This window comes from Stomoxys calcitrans, chromosome 1 (genome assembly GCF_963082655.1).
Source record: "Stomoxys calcitrans chromosome 1, idStoCalc2.1, whole genome shotgun sequence".
Classification (NCBI taxonomy): domain Eukaryota; kingdom Metazoa; phylum Arthropoda; class Insecta; order Diptera; family Muscidae; genus Stomoxys; species Stomoxys calcitrans.
The window spans coordinates 54,286,242-54,303,662 of NC_081552.1; the positions used below are offsets into that span (position 1 = coordinate 54,286,242).

Consider the following 17,421-nt stretch of genomic DNA (forward strand, 5'->3'; position numbering starts at 1 on the left):
GTTTCTTTTCTCTTAATAATGCTTTGTTACTTTTTCCAAATTCTGTAATTTTCGAAAATTTAAAATTTTGAAATTTGCTGGAAGACAAATACATACATACGCACTTAATAAATACTAAATATATCTATGCTTAAATACTTAATTAACAACATAATATTTAAGTATTATTCTTATATAGATAATCTTATACAAATTTAGTTAAAACAATTATATATATATATATATATATATATATATATATATATATATATATATGAAATCTTTATTTTGAGAAACCACTGTGGGATTCTTATTCTTTGTTTCTAATCGGAAAAAGTTATTTTGTTATACTTCTCTGTACACAGTCTTTAATGAAACATTTTAAAAACAATTAAAAAAAAACTAATTCTATGCTTTTATGTTTCTATACCTAGGCCTCTTTTTGGGCAATTGGTCCCCCCACTAAACTAAACTTCCGTACTGTGGGTTTGAATGCGAACCTTTTTCACACTTCCATTTCGACGCATGGGAGGCGGTGAATTGCCTGAACCCGAATAGCCTGGATTTTGTATGCCCAAAGTTGGATCGGGTAAAGGTCGAGGTTTCTTAAGACTCGATCGCAGAGGAGATCTGGTTACTGATTCCACCGTGGAACCATTCGATACACTGGTCACCATGGTACTCATGGAGGCCACACTTCCCGAACCATTGCGTATACCCGCATATGGTTTGCCTGAAGCATCGGTAACGGAAATTCCTGTAAGAAAAATGAAAAAAATTTTAAATTCATTCAATCGGAAAGCAATGTGAAATTTTAAAGTTTCTAAAATTTGTTTAAACCTAAATTTACCATTTTTAGTTTTAGGCTCCTTAAAGCCTGGATTATTTATCGTTGTCGCTGATGAAGGAGAAGCAGCATCTATCATCATGGTGGGATCTCCCCCCGGACGTTTGGAATAAAGGACATCATATAAGGCCAAAACAAATAGGCCTATGCTTAAGACAATAACAACAATCTGGAAAACAGCAAGATAATCAATACCTTAAACTTTTTTTACAAAGAAAAATTTCTACATGAAGTATACAGTTTAATGCTATAATAGCGAATGGGTGTTATACATTAAACATCGTAAACATCGGTAACTTTTGAGAACAAGAGCTTAAACTAAGAACTGCATATTTAACTAAAAAATCGAGATAATTTGAAAATGCACAAACTCCCAATTACTCAAAAGCCTTCATTAAATGGTACATTCAAACATTTGCTAGGGTTGCTACTCTCGAAGAAAAAGTCAAAAACGCAAATATTGATTTTTTTTGCTAGAGACTAATGAAGTATAATCGGAGGAACGGTTTATACGGAAGCTATATCAGGGTTATGACCGATTTCGCTCACATTTGACAAGTATTTTCGTGGTTATAGAAAAAGTTATAGTGCAAAATATGAGCCACATTGGAAAAGAATTGCTCCCTCTAGAGGCTCAAGATAATCGGGACATCGTTTTATATAGAAGCTATATCAAGTTATGGACGGATCCAAACCGTATATTTGAGGTCATAGTAAAGATTATAGCGCAAAATTTTAGCCATATCGGATAAGAATTGCGCTCTCTACAGGCTCAAGAAGTATGATCCGGAGATCGGTTTATATGGAAACTACATCAGATTATGAACAGATTCAGACCATATCTGATACGTATGTTGTGGGTCACTGTGCACCATTTCAGCCACATCGAATGATAATTACATCCTCTCCAGGTTAAAGAAGTATTATGGGGAGATCGGTTTATATGGGAGCTTTATTAGGTTTAAGACCGATTCAGACCTAAATTTACACGCATATTGGAGGTCATAGAAATAGCCGTTTCAGACAAATCAAATAAGAATTACGCCCTCTAGAGGCTCAAGAAATCGGGAGATCGGTTTGTATGGGAGTTATATCTAAATATGGACCGATATGGCCCATTTACAATCCCAACCCACCTAAACTAATAAGTATTTGTGCAAAATTTCAAACTCCTTCGAAAGTTATCGAGCTTTCCACAAACGGTCGGACAGATACGGCTATCTCGACTGGAATTGTCATGGTGATCAATAATAGATATACTTAATGGGGTCTTAAACCAATATTGCAATGTGTTACAAACGGAATGACGATGTTAGTATCAGGGATCCGGAGCGGATACCTTTTTCCGCTCCACTCCACTCAAGCTTCGGCAATCTTTTTTCGCTCCGCTCCGCTCCCGCTCCATTGGTATTTATTTTTAAATTTTCTTCTCATACAGACCGTGCTCTATGAAGTCATATATTAATTTTGTCATTACGTTTACAACATCAATATGTATCCAATTATGGTCTGAATGCGTGTCCATCGCTCCTATACAAAACAAATCATCCGACTTTACTTCTTAATCAATTCCTTGCCATATTTTAAGAAGTAAAGTAAAAACGCATTAATTTCGGCCGTACCGAACTTTGGATACCCACCACCACCCAGTTTAAAACTTCAAGGAAATTAAGTTATAAATGAGGAGCTACACGGTTCGGATATCCCTGTTCCAAATGTATATCAAAGCATGGTCCAATGTGGACCAAATTTGGTTCGGCCAACAGGAAATCTAGTCCAATTCATTGCTCTAAATTTCATCGAAATAGGAAAATACGGTTTTTATGGGCTTAAGACCCTGAATAAGACCCAATGAGAGGCCCAGTGCGACTATCTGTTTGAAATTTCATCGAAATCGGGTAACAAATAGCACTTTTATGGCAGATCGACCTAGAATACAGCGTTGTCCGACTGTGTTGAGGTCGGACAACGAGAGGCCTAGTGACCAAATAGGTGAAATCGGGTAACAAATTGGGCTTTTATACGTTTAAGACCCTTAATTGGCAGATCGCTCCATATAAAATATTCGGCCCTCTGTTCTAAATTTCAACAAAATCGGGTGATAAACGCACCCTTAAATCGGTAGGTATCTTATATCTAATTATGGCCCGACATGGACCATTCTAGGTTCAGATATCGGGGGCTTAGTACAACTCGCGGTCATTTTGAGATTGGAAACTGCTCCGCTCCGGGTTCAGCAAATTTCGCTCCCTCTCCGGAAAAAATAGGCCTGCTCCGTTCCGAATCCCTGGTTAGTATACCCCCCTAGTTTTTAAGAAGTTCCCTTAAATGATACGTTCAACAAACAGGATTCAAATAACAGAACAACAAATGTCAAGCTTATAGGTTTTGACAATTATTTTGTTTTTTTTTTTAAAGCTAGCAACTCTGCCGAAAAATTAAAAAACAAAACATATTTATAGCAAAAAAAAAATAAAAATAAAACAAGTAAAAGCGTGCTAAGTTCGGCCGGGCCGAATCTTATATACCCTCCACCATGGATCGCATTTGTCGAGTTCTTTTCCCAGCATCTCTTCTTAGGCAAAAAAGGATATAAGAAAAGAGTTGCTCTGCTATTAAAACGATATCAAGATATATTCCGGTTCGGACCACAATTAAATTATATGTTGGAGACCTGTGTAAAATGTCAGCCAATTCGTATAAGAATTGCGCCCATTGGGGCTCACGAAATAAAATAGAGAGAACGATTTATATGGGATCTGTATCGGGCTATAGACCGATTCAGACCATAATAAACACGTTTGTTGATGGTCATGAGAGGATCCGTCGTACAAAATTTCAGGCATATCGGATAATAATTGCGACCTCTAGGGGTCAAGAAGTCAAGATCCCAGATCGGTTTATATGGCAGCTATATCAGGTTATGAACCGATTTGAACCTTATTTGACACAGTTGTTGAAATTAAAAATAAAATACGTCATGCAAAATTTCAGCCAAATCGGATAGGAATTGCGCCCTCTAGAAGCTCAAGAAGTCAAATCCCCAGATCTGTTTATATGACAGCTATATCAGGTTATGGACCGATTTCAACCATACTTGGCACAGTTGTTGGATATCATAACGAAATACTACGTGCAAAAATTCATTCCATTCGGATAAGAATTGCGCCTTCTAGAGGCTCAAGAAGTCAAGACCCAAGATCGGTTTATATGGCAGCTATATCAGGTTATGGACCGATTTGAACCATACTTGGCACAGTTGTTGGGTATCATAACAAAACACGTCGTGCGAAATTTAATTCCAATCGGATAAGAATTGCGCCCTCTATAGGGTCAAGAAGTCAAGACCCAAGATCGGTTTATATGGCAGCTATATCAGGTTATGGACCGATTTGAACCATACTTGGCACAGTTGTTGGATATCATAACAAAACACGTCGTGCGAAATTTAATTCCAATCGGATAAGAATTGCGCACGCTAGAGGCTCAAGAAGTCAAGACCCAAGATCGGTTTATATGGCAGCTATATCAGGTTATGGACCGATTTGAACCATACTTGGCACAGTTGTTGGATATCATAACGAAACACGTCATGCAAAATTTCATTCTGATCGGATAAGAATTGCGCACTCTACAGGCGCAAGAAATCAAGACCCAAGATCGGTTTATATGGCAGCTATATCAAAACATGGACCGATATGGCCCATTTACAATACCAACCGACCTACACTAATAAGAAATATTTGTGCAAAATTTCAAGCGGCTAGCTTTACTCCTTCGGAAGTTAGCGTGCTTTCGACAGACAGACGGACGGACGGACGGACGGACATGGCTAGATCGACATAAAATGTCACGACGATCAAGAATATATATACTTTATGGGGTCTCAGACGAATATTTCGAGTAGTTACAAACAGAATGACGAAATTAGTATACCCCCCATCTTATGGTGGAGGGTATAAAAAAGAAAGATACACATATTGGAAGTTTAGACTGCCGAACCTCTTCACCAGAGAGGAAATGATGCATATTAAGGAAATTCATGCCAATGAAAGCAGAATTCTGCTTGCGGCATGTTCTTAGATATTTCTCATTTATCTGTGTTCACAATCCAGCTTATATGTGGAGTTAAAATTCTTAATCTATATATAATTTTTCTATGGAGGTTCTTCCGTCTACAATCCAATAGCGTTTCGAAACATACAAAATATCTTATTTATATATTTTTTTAAGTTTGAAGTTTTTTACCAAAGTTGTTATTGTTTTAAAATTCTAATACACTTTTTCGTACAGAATTTTAAGCCTCGAACAAGGGCAAATGTTTCCCTTTGCTGCAATTTCGCAAAAATTAAATAAATGAATTTTTACCATTTTCGCAGTGTGTGGCAACCCTGGCGAACTTTTGAGTTATTTTCTAATAGGGGTTTCTGTGTACAATCCAATAGTGTTTTTAAATCTCAACAAGTAAAAAGGCATTTAGTTCGGCCGGCCCGAACTTTGGATACCCACCACCTCGGGTATATATGTAAACCCCCTTTCGTCTCAATCCGGTGAAATTTGGATAACTTATGCACCCAAATTAGGCACGGACATTGATTGGTCTAATAAATATAAGTCACTGTTTAATTTTGGTCTTTTTGGCAGCTATATCCAAATATAAACTGAAATCGAATAATAAATGCGCTTTTATAGGACCAAGACTTCAAATCGTGATACTGATTTATATAATACTTATAACCAAATCTGGACCGATCTGAACCAAATTAAAAAAGGATATAATAATTATCCTATTTTATAATAACTCCACTACTATATCCGTAGTTATATCTTAATAGGGGCTGGTCTCGATCATATATAAGTAACATTTTCAAACAATAAATCAGCTTTTTATGGGATTAAGACCCTAAATTGGAAGATCGGTATATATGACTACTATATTTATATAGTCCGATCTGACTCATATTTGGGTCGGATGTCGGGAGGCTTACAATAACTCACTATTTCAAATTTCAACGAAATCGGGTACTAAGTAAAGCTTTTATGAGCTTCAGACCCCTCATCGGCATATCGATCTATATAACAACTATATCTAAATACAGTCCGATCTTTACAAAATTGGGTCAGATGGCGTTTGGGTTATATGGGTTTTAGACCCCTTATCGGCAAATCGGTCTACGTGGCAGCTATATCTAAAAATAGTCCGATCTGAACCATATTTGGATTCGATGTAATGAGGTCTAAATCTACTCAATGTTTCAAACTTCAGCGAAATCGGATAAAAAACAAAGTTTTATGGGCATCAGACCCTTTATCAAGAGATCGATCTTTATGGCAGCTATATGCAAATATAGTCCGATCTTAACCATGTATAGGTCAGATGTCGGGAGGCTTAAAATAACTCACTGTTTCAAATTTCAGCGAAATCGGATAAAAAATAAAGCATTTATGGGCATTATGCTCATTATCGGCAGATCGGTCTATAAAGCAGCTATATCCAAATATGGTATGATTTGGCCCGTTCAAGAACTCAACCAGCGTGCATCATAAAGACATATCTGTGCCAAATTTCAGCTCAATATCTCAATTTTTGAAGGCTGTAGAGTGATTACAACAGACGGACGGACAGACGGACAAACACACGGACATCGTTAAATCGCCATAGAATTTTACGACGATTAGTAATATACATATATACTTTGTAGGGTCGGAAACTGATATTGCGATGTGTTGCAAACGAAATGACTAGATTTGTATACCCCCATCCTATGGTGGTAGGTATAAAAATATCATATTTTTATACCCACCACCGAAGGAATACAAAATGAATACATTTTGTCATTCCGTTTGCAACACATCGAAATATCCATTTCCGACCCTATAAAGTATATATATTCTTGATCAGCGTAAAAATCTAAGACGATCTAGACATGTCTGTCCGTCTGTCCGTTGAAATCACGCTACAGTCTTTAAAAATTGAGATATTGAGCTGAAATTTTGCACAGATTCTTTTTTGTCCATAAGCAGGTTAAGTTCGAAGATGGGCTATATCGGACTATATCTTGATATAGCCCCCATATAGACCGATCCGCCGATTTAGGGTCTTAGGCCCATAAAAGCCACATTTGTTATCCGATTTTGCTGAAATTTGGGACAGTGAGTTGCGTTGGGCCCTTCGACATCCTTCGTCAATTTGGCCCAGATCGGTCCAGATTTGGATATAGCTGCCATTTAGACCGATCCTCCGATTTATGGTCTTAGGCCCATAAAAGCCACATTTATTATCCGATTTTGCTGAAATTTGGGACAGTGAGTTGCGTTGAGCCCTTCGACATCCTTCGTCAATTTGGCGCAGATCGGTCCAAATTTGGATATAGCTGCCATATAGGCCGATCCTCAGATTTAGGGTCTTAGCCCCATAAAAGCCACATTTATTATCCGATTTTGCTGAAATTTGGGACAGTGAGTTGCGTTGGGCCCTTCGACATCCTTCGTCAATTTGGCCCAGATCGGTCCAGATTTGGATATAGCTGCCATTTAGACCGATCCTCCGATTTATGGTCTTAGGCCCATAAAAGCCACATTTATTATCCGATTTTGCTGAAATTTGGGACAGTGAGTTGCGTTGGGCCCTTCGACATCCTTCGTCAATTTGGCCCAGATCGGTCCAAATTTGGATATAGCTGCCATATAGACCGATCCTCAGATTTAGGGTCTTAGCCCCATAAAAGCCACATTTATTATCCGATTTTGCTGAAATTTGGGACAGTGAGTTGCGTTGGGCCCTTCGACATCCTTCGTCAATTTGGCTCAGATCGGTCCAAATTTGGATATAGCTGCCATATAGACCGATCCTCAGATTTATGGTCTTAGGCGCATAAAAGCCACATTTATTATCCGATTTTGCTGAAATTTGGGACAGTGAGTTGCGTTGAGCCCTTCGACATCCTTCGTCAATTTGGAGATCGGTCCAAATTTGGATATAGCTGCCATATAGACCGATGCTCCGATTTATGGTCTTAGGACCATAAAAGCCACATTTATTATCCGATTTTGCTGAAATTTGGGACAGTGAGTTGCGTTGAGCCCTTCGATATCCTTCGTCAATTTGGCTCAGATCGGTCCAAATTTGGATATAGCTGCCATATAGACCGATCCTCCGATTTATGGTCTTAGGCCCATAAAAGCCACATTTATTATCCGATTTTGCTGAAATTTGGGACAGTGAGTTGCCTTAGGCCCTTCGACATCTTTCTTCTATTTGGCCCTGATCGGTTCAGATTTGGATATAGCTACCATATAAACCGATCTCTCGATTTAAGGTTATGGGCCCATAAAAAGCGCATTTATTGTCCGATGTCGCCGAAATTTGGGACAATGACTTGTGTTGGGCCCTTCGATATTTATCTTCAATTTGGCTCAGATCGGTCAAGATTTGGATATAGCTGCCATATAGACCGATTTCTCGGTTGAACAATGACATGTACTTATAAGCATTAGGTCTAAATCAGATGATATCTATAGAGCTGCTATGCTGCATAAGGTATGCATTTTTCACTGGATTTTGACGAAATGTGGTTCACATATATACCCGAGGTGGTGGGTATCCAAAGTTCGGCCCGGCCGAACTTAACGCCTTCTTACTTGTTTGAGTTAAATGTTCTTTTTTATTATGGCGTTTTTTTTTCAATAGTTGCTATAATTTGAAAATGGTAATACTACGAAACCGGAAACTTACAGAATATTTATACTTGATAAAAAAACAAATAAATTAGACCCTTAAATTTTCCAAAAAAAAAGAAGCACCAAATGGTGCATTTTCGGGTTTTTGACTTTTCTCACTCTGTGTCAGCCATACTATAGAAGTTTTTATACCCTCCACCATAAGATGGGGGGTATACTAATTTCGTCATTCTGTTTGTAACTACTCGAAATATTCGTCTGAGACCCCATAAAGTATATATATTCTTGATCGTCGTGAAATTTTATGTCGATCTAGCCATGTCCGTCCGTCTGTCCGTCCGTCCGTCCGTCCGTCCGTCCGTCCGTCCGTCCGTCTGTCTGTCGAAAGCACGCTAACTTCCGAAGGAGTTAAGCTAGGCGCTTGAAATTTTGCACAAATACTTCTTATTAGTGTAGGTCGGTTGGTATTGTAAATGGGCCATATCGGTCCATGTTTTGATATAGCTGCCATATAAACCGATCTTGGGTCTTGACTTCTTGAGCCTCTAGAGTGCGCAATTCTTATCCGATTGGGATGAAATTTTGCACGACGTGTTTTGTTATGACATCTAACAACTGTGATAAGTATGGTTCAAATCGGTCCATAAACTGATATAGCTGCCATATAAACCGATCTTGGGTCTTGACTTCTTGAGCCTCTAGAGTGCGCAATTCTTATCCGATTGGAATGAAATTTTGCACGACGTGTTTTTTTATGACATCCAACAACTGTGCCAAGTATGGTTCAAATCGGTCCATAACCTGATACAGCTGCCATATAAACCGATCTTGGGTCTTGACTTCTTGAGCCTCTAGAGTGCGCAATTCTTATCCGATTGGAATGAAATTTTGCACGACGTGTTTTGTTACGATATTCAACAACTGTGCCAAGTATGGTTCAAATCGGTTCATAACCTGATATAGCTGTCATATAAACCGATCTTGGGTCTTGACTTCTTGAGCCTCTAGAGGTCGCAATTATTATCCGATTTGCCTGAAATTTTGTACGACGGATTCTCTCATGACCATTAACATACGTGTTTATTATGGTCTGAATCGGTTTATAGCCTGATATAGCTCCCATATAAATCGATCTCTCTATTTTACTTCTTGAGCCCACAAAGGGCGCAATTCTTATTCGAATTGGCTGATATTTTACACAGGTCTCCAACATATAATTTAATTGTGGTCCAAACCGGACCATATCTTGATATCGCTCTAATAGCAGAGCAAATCTTTTCTTGTATCCTTTTTTTGCCTAAGAAGAGATGCCGGGAAAAGAACTCGACATATGCGATCCATGGTGGAGGGTATATAAGATTCGGCCCGGCCGAACTTAGCACGCTTTTACTTGTTGTTTTCCACTTAGATGACTTGGGTGATAAACTAGTTTTTGTTCAAATTGGCTATACCTGTAAATAGAAAGATATTCCTCTGGATACGCGGAAACCATATTTTTCCGATTCATCAATTTGTACAGCAAACATGACGGTGGCCACCAACGCCAAAATACCTAAACAAAACCAAGTAAAAATTAATAACAACCAATTCTAAACACAGAAATACTTCAGCTCCACTTACCAGCTACTAAAGCCAAAACCATTTTTGTCATAACCAAACCGGCATAAGACATAACAACCTTTTCGCGCGACGAAATCATAGCAATCTGTATAACAGACAATATACAAAAGAGGCCCAAGGCCGAGGAGCTTAGCACAGCCATAATGCCGCTTATGAAAATGGCCGCTGAAATAACAAAACGCATTTTTCTCAGTTATTGCAAAATAAGGTGGTTGACTGTTCTATCAAAACTTACATGATAAACGAAATTTCGATACATCATTGCCACACTTCTCCCTGTTGTAGGCCAATTGTTTGCAAACTTTAAAAGGTCCAAAGTAGCCATGATCGAAATCATATCCACCCGATTGTGAATCATAGTAACCCCAAATGGGTATGCCCACGGCTGCAGAGGCTAAGGCGAAGCAAATGAATCCCAGACAAGTTACACCGGCAGCATAGAGAGCAATTTTCGATTTGGCCATTTTTTATGGTCGATCACCATAGTAGACTGGGAGCCAATAGAGACACTACTCGATGATCGTAATATTTTCGTGATTATTTTGGTGTTTTAAAGGGAGATCAAAGGCTGAAATAAGTAAAAAAATTTTAATGAATAATTAACATAAGGTGAAATTAAAAAAAAAGTAAGGGCCAACTTTGTGAGGATCGGTTAACAAATGACCAAATTATTGCAATATTAGTCAAAATCGGGCGAAAATATTTATGAGAACTATAACTTAATCTTAACAGATTTTAACCAAAATTAGTATACACAGTTAAAATTTTAGAAAAAGACATTGGGCAAAATGTAGAAAAAATCTGTTGAGAAATAAGGTGAGAAAGGCTCTAAGAGTGAAGGTCGGGTAAAACACATATATATGGGGGCTATATCTGAATATGAACCGATTTCTATGAAATTCAACAGCAAAGGATTCCCTTATGACCTCCGACATTCATGTGAATCGGTTTACAAATGATTATATTATTGCAGTATCAGTCCAAATCGGGCGATCAGATATATAGGAGCTATATCCAAATCAAAACCGATTTCGACCAAAATCCGCTTGTTTTGTGGTAGTCGTAGAAGAAAGCGTATTGTAAAGTTTTCAGAAGATTGGTTGATATATGCGCTTGCAAATGCTCTACAAGTTGAAATCGGGCGGTTGATACATATGGGCACTCTCTATCTTTCTGAACCGATTTCTATCAAATTCACAGACGCTCTTGTGCCAAATTTCGTAAAAATCCGTTAAGAAATGACGATACTATTGCAGTATTAGTCGAAATTGGACGAACATATATATGGGCGCTATATCCAAATCAGAACCGATTTCTTCCAATTTTAATAGGCTTCGTCTCTAGGCCAAAAAATATGCCTGTGCCAAGTTTGAAAATAATCGGATGAAAATTACGACCTGTACTTTGTTCACAAATTAACATGGACAGACAGACAGACGCACATAGCTAAATCAAATCAGAAAATGATTCTGATTCGATCGGTATACCTATCAATGGGTCCAACTCTCTTCCTTCTTGGTGTTAGAGACAAATTCAATTATAATACTTATAATGCCCTGTACCACAGTAGTGGAGTAGGGTATAAAAATCAATGAAATCTGGGAGACTTTCCTCGACATTCTGGAAAAATTTCTACAAAAACCTGAAATATTTTCTCAAAAACTATTTTGAAGAAAGAATTCGCAAAAGGAAAAGAAAACATTCCAAATGGCAATCCAAGAAAGTCTAGAAAATTTTTCTAGTTTGTGAGACTTTCCTAGAAAGCCTTTCGGCGAAAGTCTTTTGGTCTTTCCTAGGAGACCTTCCACGAAAGCCTAGGAAACAATCCACAAAAGTCTAGAAAACTTTCCACGACGGTACAATAGACTTTCCAAGAAATTACAGGATACTTTCTACGAAGGACAAGGAGTCTTTCCGCGAAAGTCTAGGAGAAGTTCCGCGAAAGCCTAGGAGACTTTCGGGGAAAGTCTAGGAGACTACACGAAATTCTAGGGGACTTTCCACGAAAGTCTAGGAGACTTTTCAATAAGGTCTTGGAAACTCTCCACGAAAGTCTTGGAGACTTCGCACGAAAATTTGGGAAAAGTTTAGGAGACTTTTCACAAAAGTTTAGGAGACTTTTCACAAAAGTCTAGGAGACTTTCACGAAATTCTAGTAGACTTTCCACTAAAGTCTAGTAGACTTTCCACTAAAATCTAGGAGACTTTCCACAAAAGTCTGCGATGCTGTCCGTAAAAGTCTAGGAGAATCGCAACAAAAGTCTGCCGGACTTTCTTCGAAAGTCTGCATGAGTTTACATGAGCGTCTAAAAGACTTTGAACGAAAGTCTGGGAGACTTTCCGTGGAAATTTTGGTGTCTTTTGCTTGAAAATTGGGGAAGTTTTTGCGAGAGTCTGAGTGACTTTCTCTGAAATTCTGGGAGGCTTTCTCTCGAAAGTCTGGCAGATTTTCCCTGAAAGTCTGGGCGACTTTTTCTGAAGATCTGGGAGACTTTCAGTGAAAGGCGGGGGAGATGCTGAAGCACTTTTTTTAGAATGTCTGGCAGACTTTTCCCGGAAGTCTAGGAATTTTTCCCTGAAAGTCTGGAAGACTTTTGCTGTAAGTCTGGAATGTTTTCTTGAAAGTCAGGGAGACTTTGCCTGAAAATCATAGAAGCTTTTCCTGAGTGTCAGATTGACGTCCACTAAAAGATTGAGAGACTTTTCTAAAGAGTCCTACTTTATAAAGGAAGCCCTTTTTATTTGCTCTGTGCCAGTATAAAATTCCAGCTTGCTCACAACTTTAGCTCATTTGAATAAAGGTTAAGTATGTTTCTGACTTATTCCGATGATATCGAGGGCAAACGATATTTTTATTGTAAATATACTTAAGTATTTTGCATTACCATTTTTATAATTTATTGAATTTTCTTCCGTACCATTTTTCATTGACTTTTTTCGCGCCCTTTCACAAAATCTCTTTGATGAATGTTTGTGACATTTCGTTAAAACAACTTTTTATACCCACCACCGAAGGATGGGGGTATATTCATTTTGTCATTCCGTTTGCAACACATCGAAATATCCATTTCCGACCCTATAAAGTATATATATTCTTGATCAGCGTAAAAATCTAAGACGATCTAGACATGTCCGTCCGTCTGTCTGTTGAAATCACGCTACAGTCTTTAAAAATAGAGATATTGAGCTGAAATTTTGCACAGATATATTTTTTGTCCATAAGCAGGTTAAATTCGAAGATGAGTTATATCGGATTATATCTTGATATAGCCCCCATATAGACCGATCCGCCGATTTAGGGTCTTAGGCCCATAAAAGCCACATTTATTATCCGATTTTGCTGAAATTTGGGACAGTGAGTTGCGTTGGGCCCTTCGACATCCTTCGTCAATTTGGCCCAGATCGGTCCAAATTTGGATATAGCTGCCATATAGACCGATCCGCCGAATTAGGGTCTTAGGCCCATAAAAGCCACATTTATTATCCGATTTTGATGAAATTTGGCACAGAGAGTTGTGTTAGGCCCTTCAACATTCTTCGTCAATTTGGCCTTGATCGGTCCAGATTTGGATATAGGATATAGCTCTTAGGCCCATAAAAGCCACATTTATTATCAGATTTTGCTTAAATTTGGGACAGTGAGTTGCGTTGAGCCCTTCGACATCGTTCGTCAATTTGGCCTAGATCGGTTCAAATTTGGATATAGCTGCCATATAGACCGATCCTCCGATTTATGGTCTTAGGCCCATAAAAGCCACATTTATTATCCGATTTTGCTGAAATTTGGGACAGTGAGTTGCGTTGGGCCCTTCGACATCCTTCGTCAATTTGGCCCAAATCGGTCCAAATTTGGATATAGCTGCCATATAGACCGATCCGCCGATTTAGGGTCTTAGGCCCATAAAAGCCACATTTATTATCCGATTTTGATGAAATTTGGCACAGAGAGTTGTGTTAGGCCCTTCAACATTCTTCGTCAATTTGGCCTTGATCGGTCCAGATTTGGATATAGGATATAGCTCTTAGGCCCATAAAAGCCACATTTATTATCAGATTTTGCTTAAATTTGGGACAGTGAGTTGCGTTGAGCCCTTCGACATCGTTCGTCAATTTGGCCTAGATCGGTTCAAATTTGGATATAGCTGCCATATAGACCGATCCTCCGATTTATGGTCTTAGGTCCATAAAAGCCACATTTATTATCCGATTTTGCTGAAATTTGGGACAGTGAGTTGCGTTGAGCTCTTCGACATCCTTCGTCAATTTCGTGCAGATCGGTCAAAATTTGAATATAGCTGCCATATAGACCGATCCTCCGATTTATGGTCTTAGGCCCATAAAAGCCACATTTATTATCCGATTTTGCTGAAATTTGGGACAGTGAGTTGCATTGAGCCTTTCGACATCCTTCGTCAATTTGGCCTAGATCGGTTCAAATTTGAATATAGCTGCCATATAGACCGATCCTCCGATTTATGGTCTTAGGCCCATAAAAGCCACATTTATTATCCGATTTTGCTGAAATTTGGGACAGTGAGTTGCCTTAGGCCCTTCGACATCTTTTTTCTATTTGGCCCTGATCGGTTCAGATTTGGATATAGCTGCCATATAGACCGATCTCTTGATTTAAGGTTTTGGGCCCATAAAAAGCGCATTAATTGTCCGATGTCGCCGAAATTTGGGACAATAAGTTGTGTTGGGCCCTTCGATATTTGTCTTCAATTTGGCTCAGATCGGTCCAGATTTGGATATAGCTGCCATATAGACCGATCTCTCGGGTGAACAATGATTTGTACTTATAAGCATTTGGTCTAAATCGGATGATATCTATAGGGCTGCTATGGGGCAAAAGGTATGTATTTTTCACTGGATTTTGACGAAATGTGGTTCACATATATACCCGAGCTGGTGGGTATCCAAAGTTCGGCCCGGCCGAACTAAACGCCTTCTTACTTGTTCAATATAAATATAATTTTTTTGTATCTAATCTAACATTTTTCAAACATTCATTGTTGTTTTTTCTCGCCACCCCCATTTTGTTTTGGTTTTCATAATCAAACTCTTTAACATATCAATCGACCGACTAGGGAGTTGTACTATTTTCTTCGCAACCTTCAATTGCCTCATACTGCACAGGCGGCTGCTTTCCCATTCTCATTTGATGGGACTTATAGTGGAAATGGCTTTTTCATTTGTCACGATTTTTACCCAGAAACTAGAAAAACAACAGAGCACTTGGAGGCCGGCATCTAAAAAGAACTATGGACATAAATTTGTCCAAGAAAAGTGTTATGTGGGAGCTTAAGGCAAACAAGAATGGCGACTAGAGGAACATGGCTTGGATGGTTCCTTTGCTTAGAGTCTGCTATGTTGAGCTTATTAAAATATAAGTGGTGCGCATTTCGTGGTGTTGGCGGTAGGAGAGCTCACATCGGAAAAACATGAAGTTCAGGCCATGTCTTGAAGAAAACGTGAGCTAACGATGGCATAAAAGAAATGTTATTAACTTGGCCCAGTTGCCTGCGACCATAGGGAACAATGAAAGGCTGACAGATGACAAAGAGACAACACAAGGATTGTCTAATGATTCCTGGAATATTAAGATATTTAAATTTTTTAGTTCAATGGAAAGGCAAAAATCGATAGCAAAAAAAAATAGATTAATTGCCTAGACCGTGAGCTAGATGACAACCAAATCAACAAAATTGAGGTGTTGCAAAAACGACCAGAAAGCAAAAGCAAAGCTAGAAAAGCCAACGAGTTTTTTTTAATCTAAGGTTGTAAGAACTTCATAATTTTTAAGAACTTCATAATTTTCTGTAAAAATCTACACTTTTTGTTTGGACAACATTTTCACAGAAACTGACAAATTGATCGCCATGAAAAAAATGTTTATATATGTACATAAAATCTTTAATATAATTCCAACGGTTTCCATTTTCACACCAATCTATATAAATTTCCAAACCGTATAATTTTCCATTAAGATGTACCATGTCATGGGTTTGCCTTGCTGTCTGGAATACCCTTCTTCTTATAATGTACTCACAAGGTTTTCCGCTACAACAGCCTCTGGCATTAGTTGGGTATGGCTACCGCCATTATCATTGACGTTGTAGGAATTGGAAAACACTTCATTTTCCAAACATAACATAAGAACTGTTGCATTTTTTTCTCTCAGAATCCACAACTTTTTCCAATGTAGACTACATCTTCGCTATATGAGCCAAATAATATATTAAGTTATGGTTGGTACGTAGTTGGCATTCATAATCGTAGCTGCCGTTGGTGGCAAGAGACAATTAAAACAAACAACGGTGCTACATTTTTGCGCTCGCCTTCCAACACTGTCATAGCTCTCACACATGACCCACTTTCCAATGATACAACTATTTCTAAGCGTTTAATTTTCTCGGGAAGATGAACAAACAAAGAAATGAAACAGAAATAATGTCTGTTTATCTATTGACATTAGGGGGGAATGAAATGTGTTATTCAATCATAAAATTGATATTTCAAAACTATGAATAAAATTAGCCCGAATTTCTTATAACAATAGAGGCTCTCCCAGAAATTCTGAAAGGATTTAAGACAAAGATGGGAGTCTGGAAGACTATTTCAGAAAGTCTGGCAGACTCTACCAGAAAGTATTGCAAACTTTCTCAGAATGTATGGGACACTTTGCAAGAAAGTCTTTTGGATTTCCCTTAAAGTCTCGGAGACCTAATTAAATGTCTAGAAGGCCTTCCGTGAATGTCTGGGACACTTTCATGGAAGGTCTGGGAGACTTTCACTGAATATCTGGGACACTTTCCCTGAAAATCTCGAACACTTTCCCTGAAACTCTAGGACACATTCCCTGAATGTCTGGGAGACTTTCTTGAGATCTGGAGGACTTTTCCTTCAAGTCTGGGAGCCATTAACTGTAAGTTTGGGACACTTTCCCTAGAGTCTGGGACACTATCCCTGAATGTCTGTGAGACTTTAATTGAAGGTCTGGGAAACTTTCGCCGAAAGTCTGGGACATTTTCCCTGATACTCTGGGACACCTTCCCTGAAAGTCAAAGATTCCCAAATATTCTGGCTAAATCTCCGAGAAATTTTAAGAGAGACTCCTAAATATTGTACAAAAGTCTCCCAGACAATCTGGAAGCCTTCCAGACTTTCCCAGTGTCTAGGAGACTTGCTATGAAAGTGTAGTAGACTTTCCTTGAAAGACTGGGAAATCAAGAAGGCAAAGTCTACTAGACCCAGAAGATCAATAATACTCTCCCTGAAAGTCAGTCAGTAAGTCT

General features: G+C 38.5%; 1 protein-coding gene across 3 annotated transcripts in view; it reads right to left on the reverse strand.

Moving 5' to 3' along the window:
• Positions 1-266: 266 nt before the first annotated feature.
• Positions 267-17,421, reverse strand: part of LOC106090504 (uncharacterized) — a 196,575-nt gene continuing 179,420 nt past the window's right edge. For all 3 annotated transcript variants that reach the window (XM_013256715.2, XM_013256714.2, XM_013256716.2), the window contains 5 exons: positions 10,362-10,694; positions 10,127-10,291; positions 9,958-10,058; positions 830-995; positions 267-736 (listed from right to left, as the gene is read on the reverse strand). In XM_013256715.2, coding sequence (XP_013112169.1) covers positions 447-736; positions 830-995; positions 9,958-10,058; positions 10,127-10,291; positions 10,362-10,590 — 951 coding nt within the window. In that variant the 5' untranslated portion in view covers positions 10,591-10,694 and the 3' untranslated portion in view covers positions 267-446. The remainder of the gene's footprint in view (positions 737-829; positions 996-9,957; positions 10,059-10,126; positions 10,292-10,361; positions 10,695-17,421) is intronic.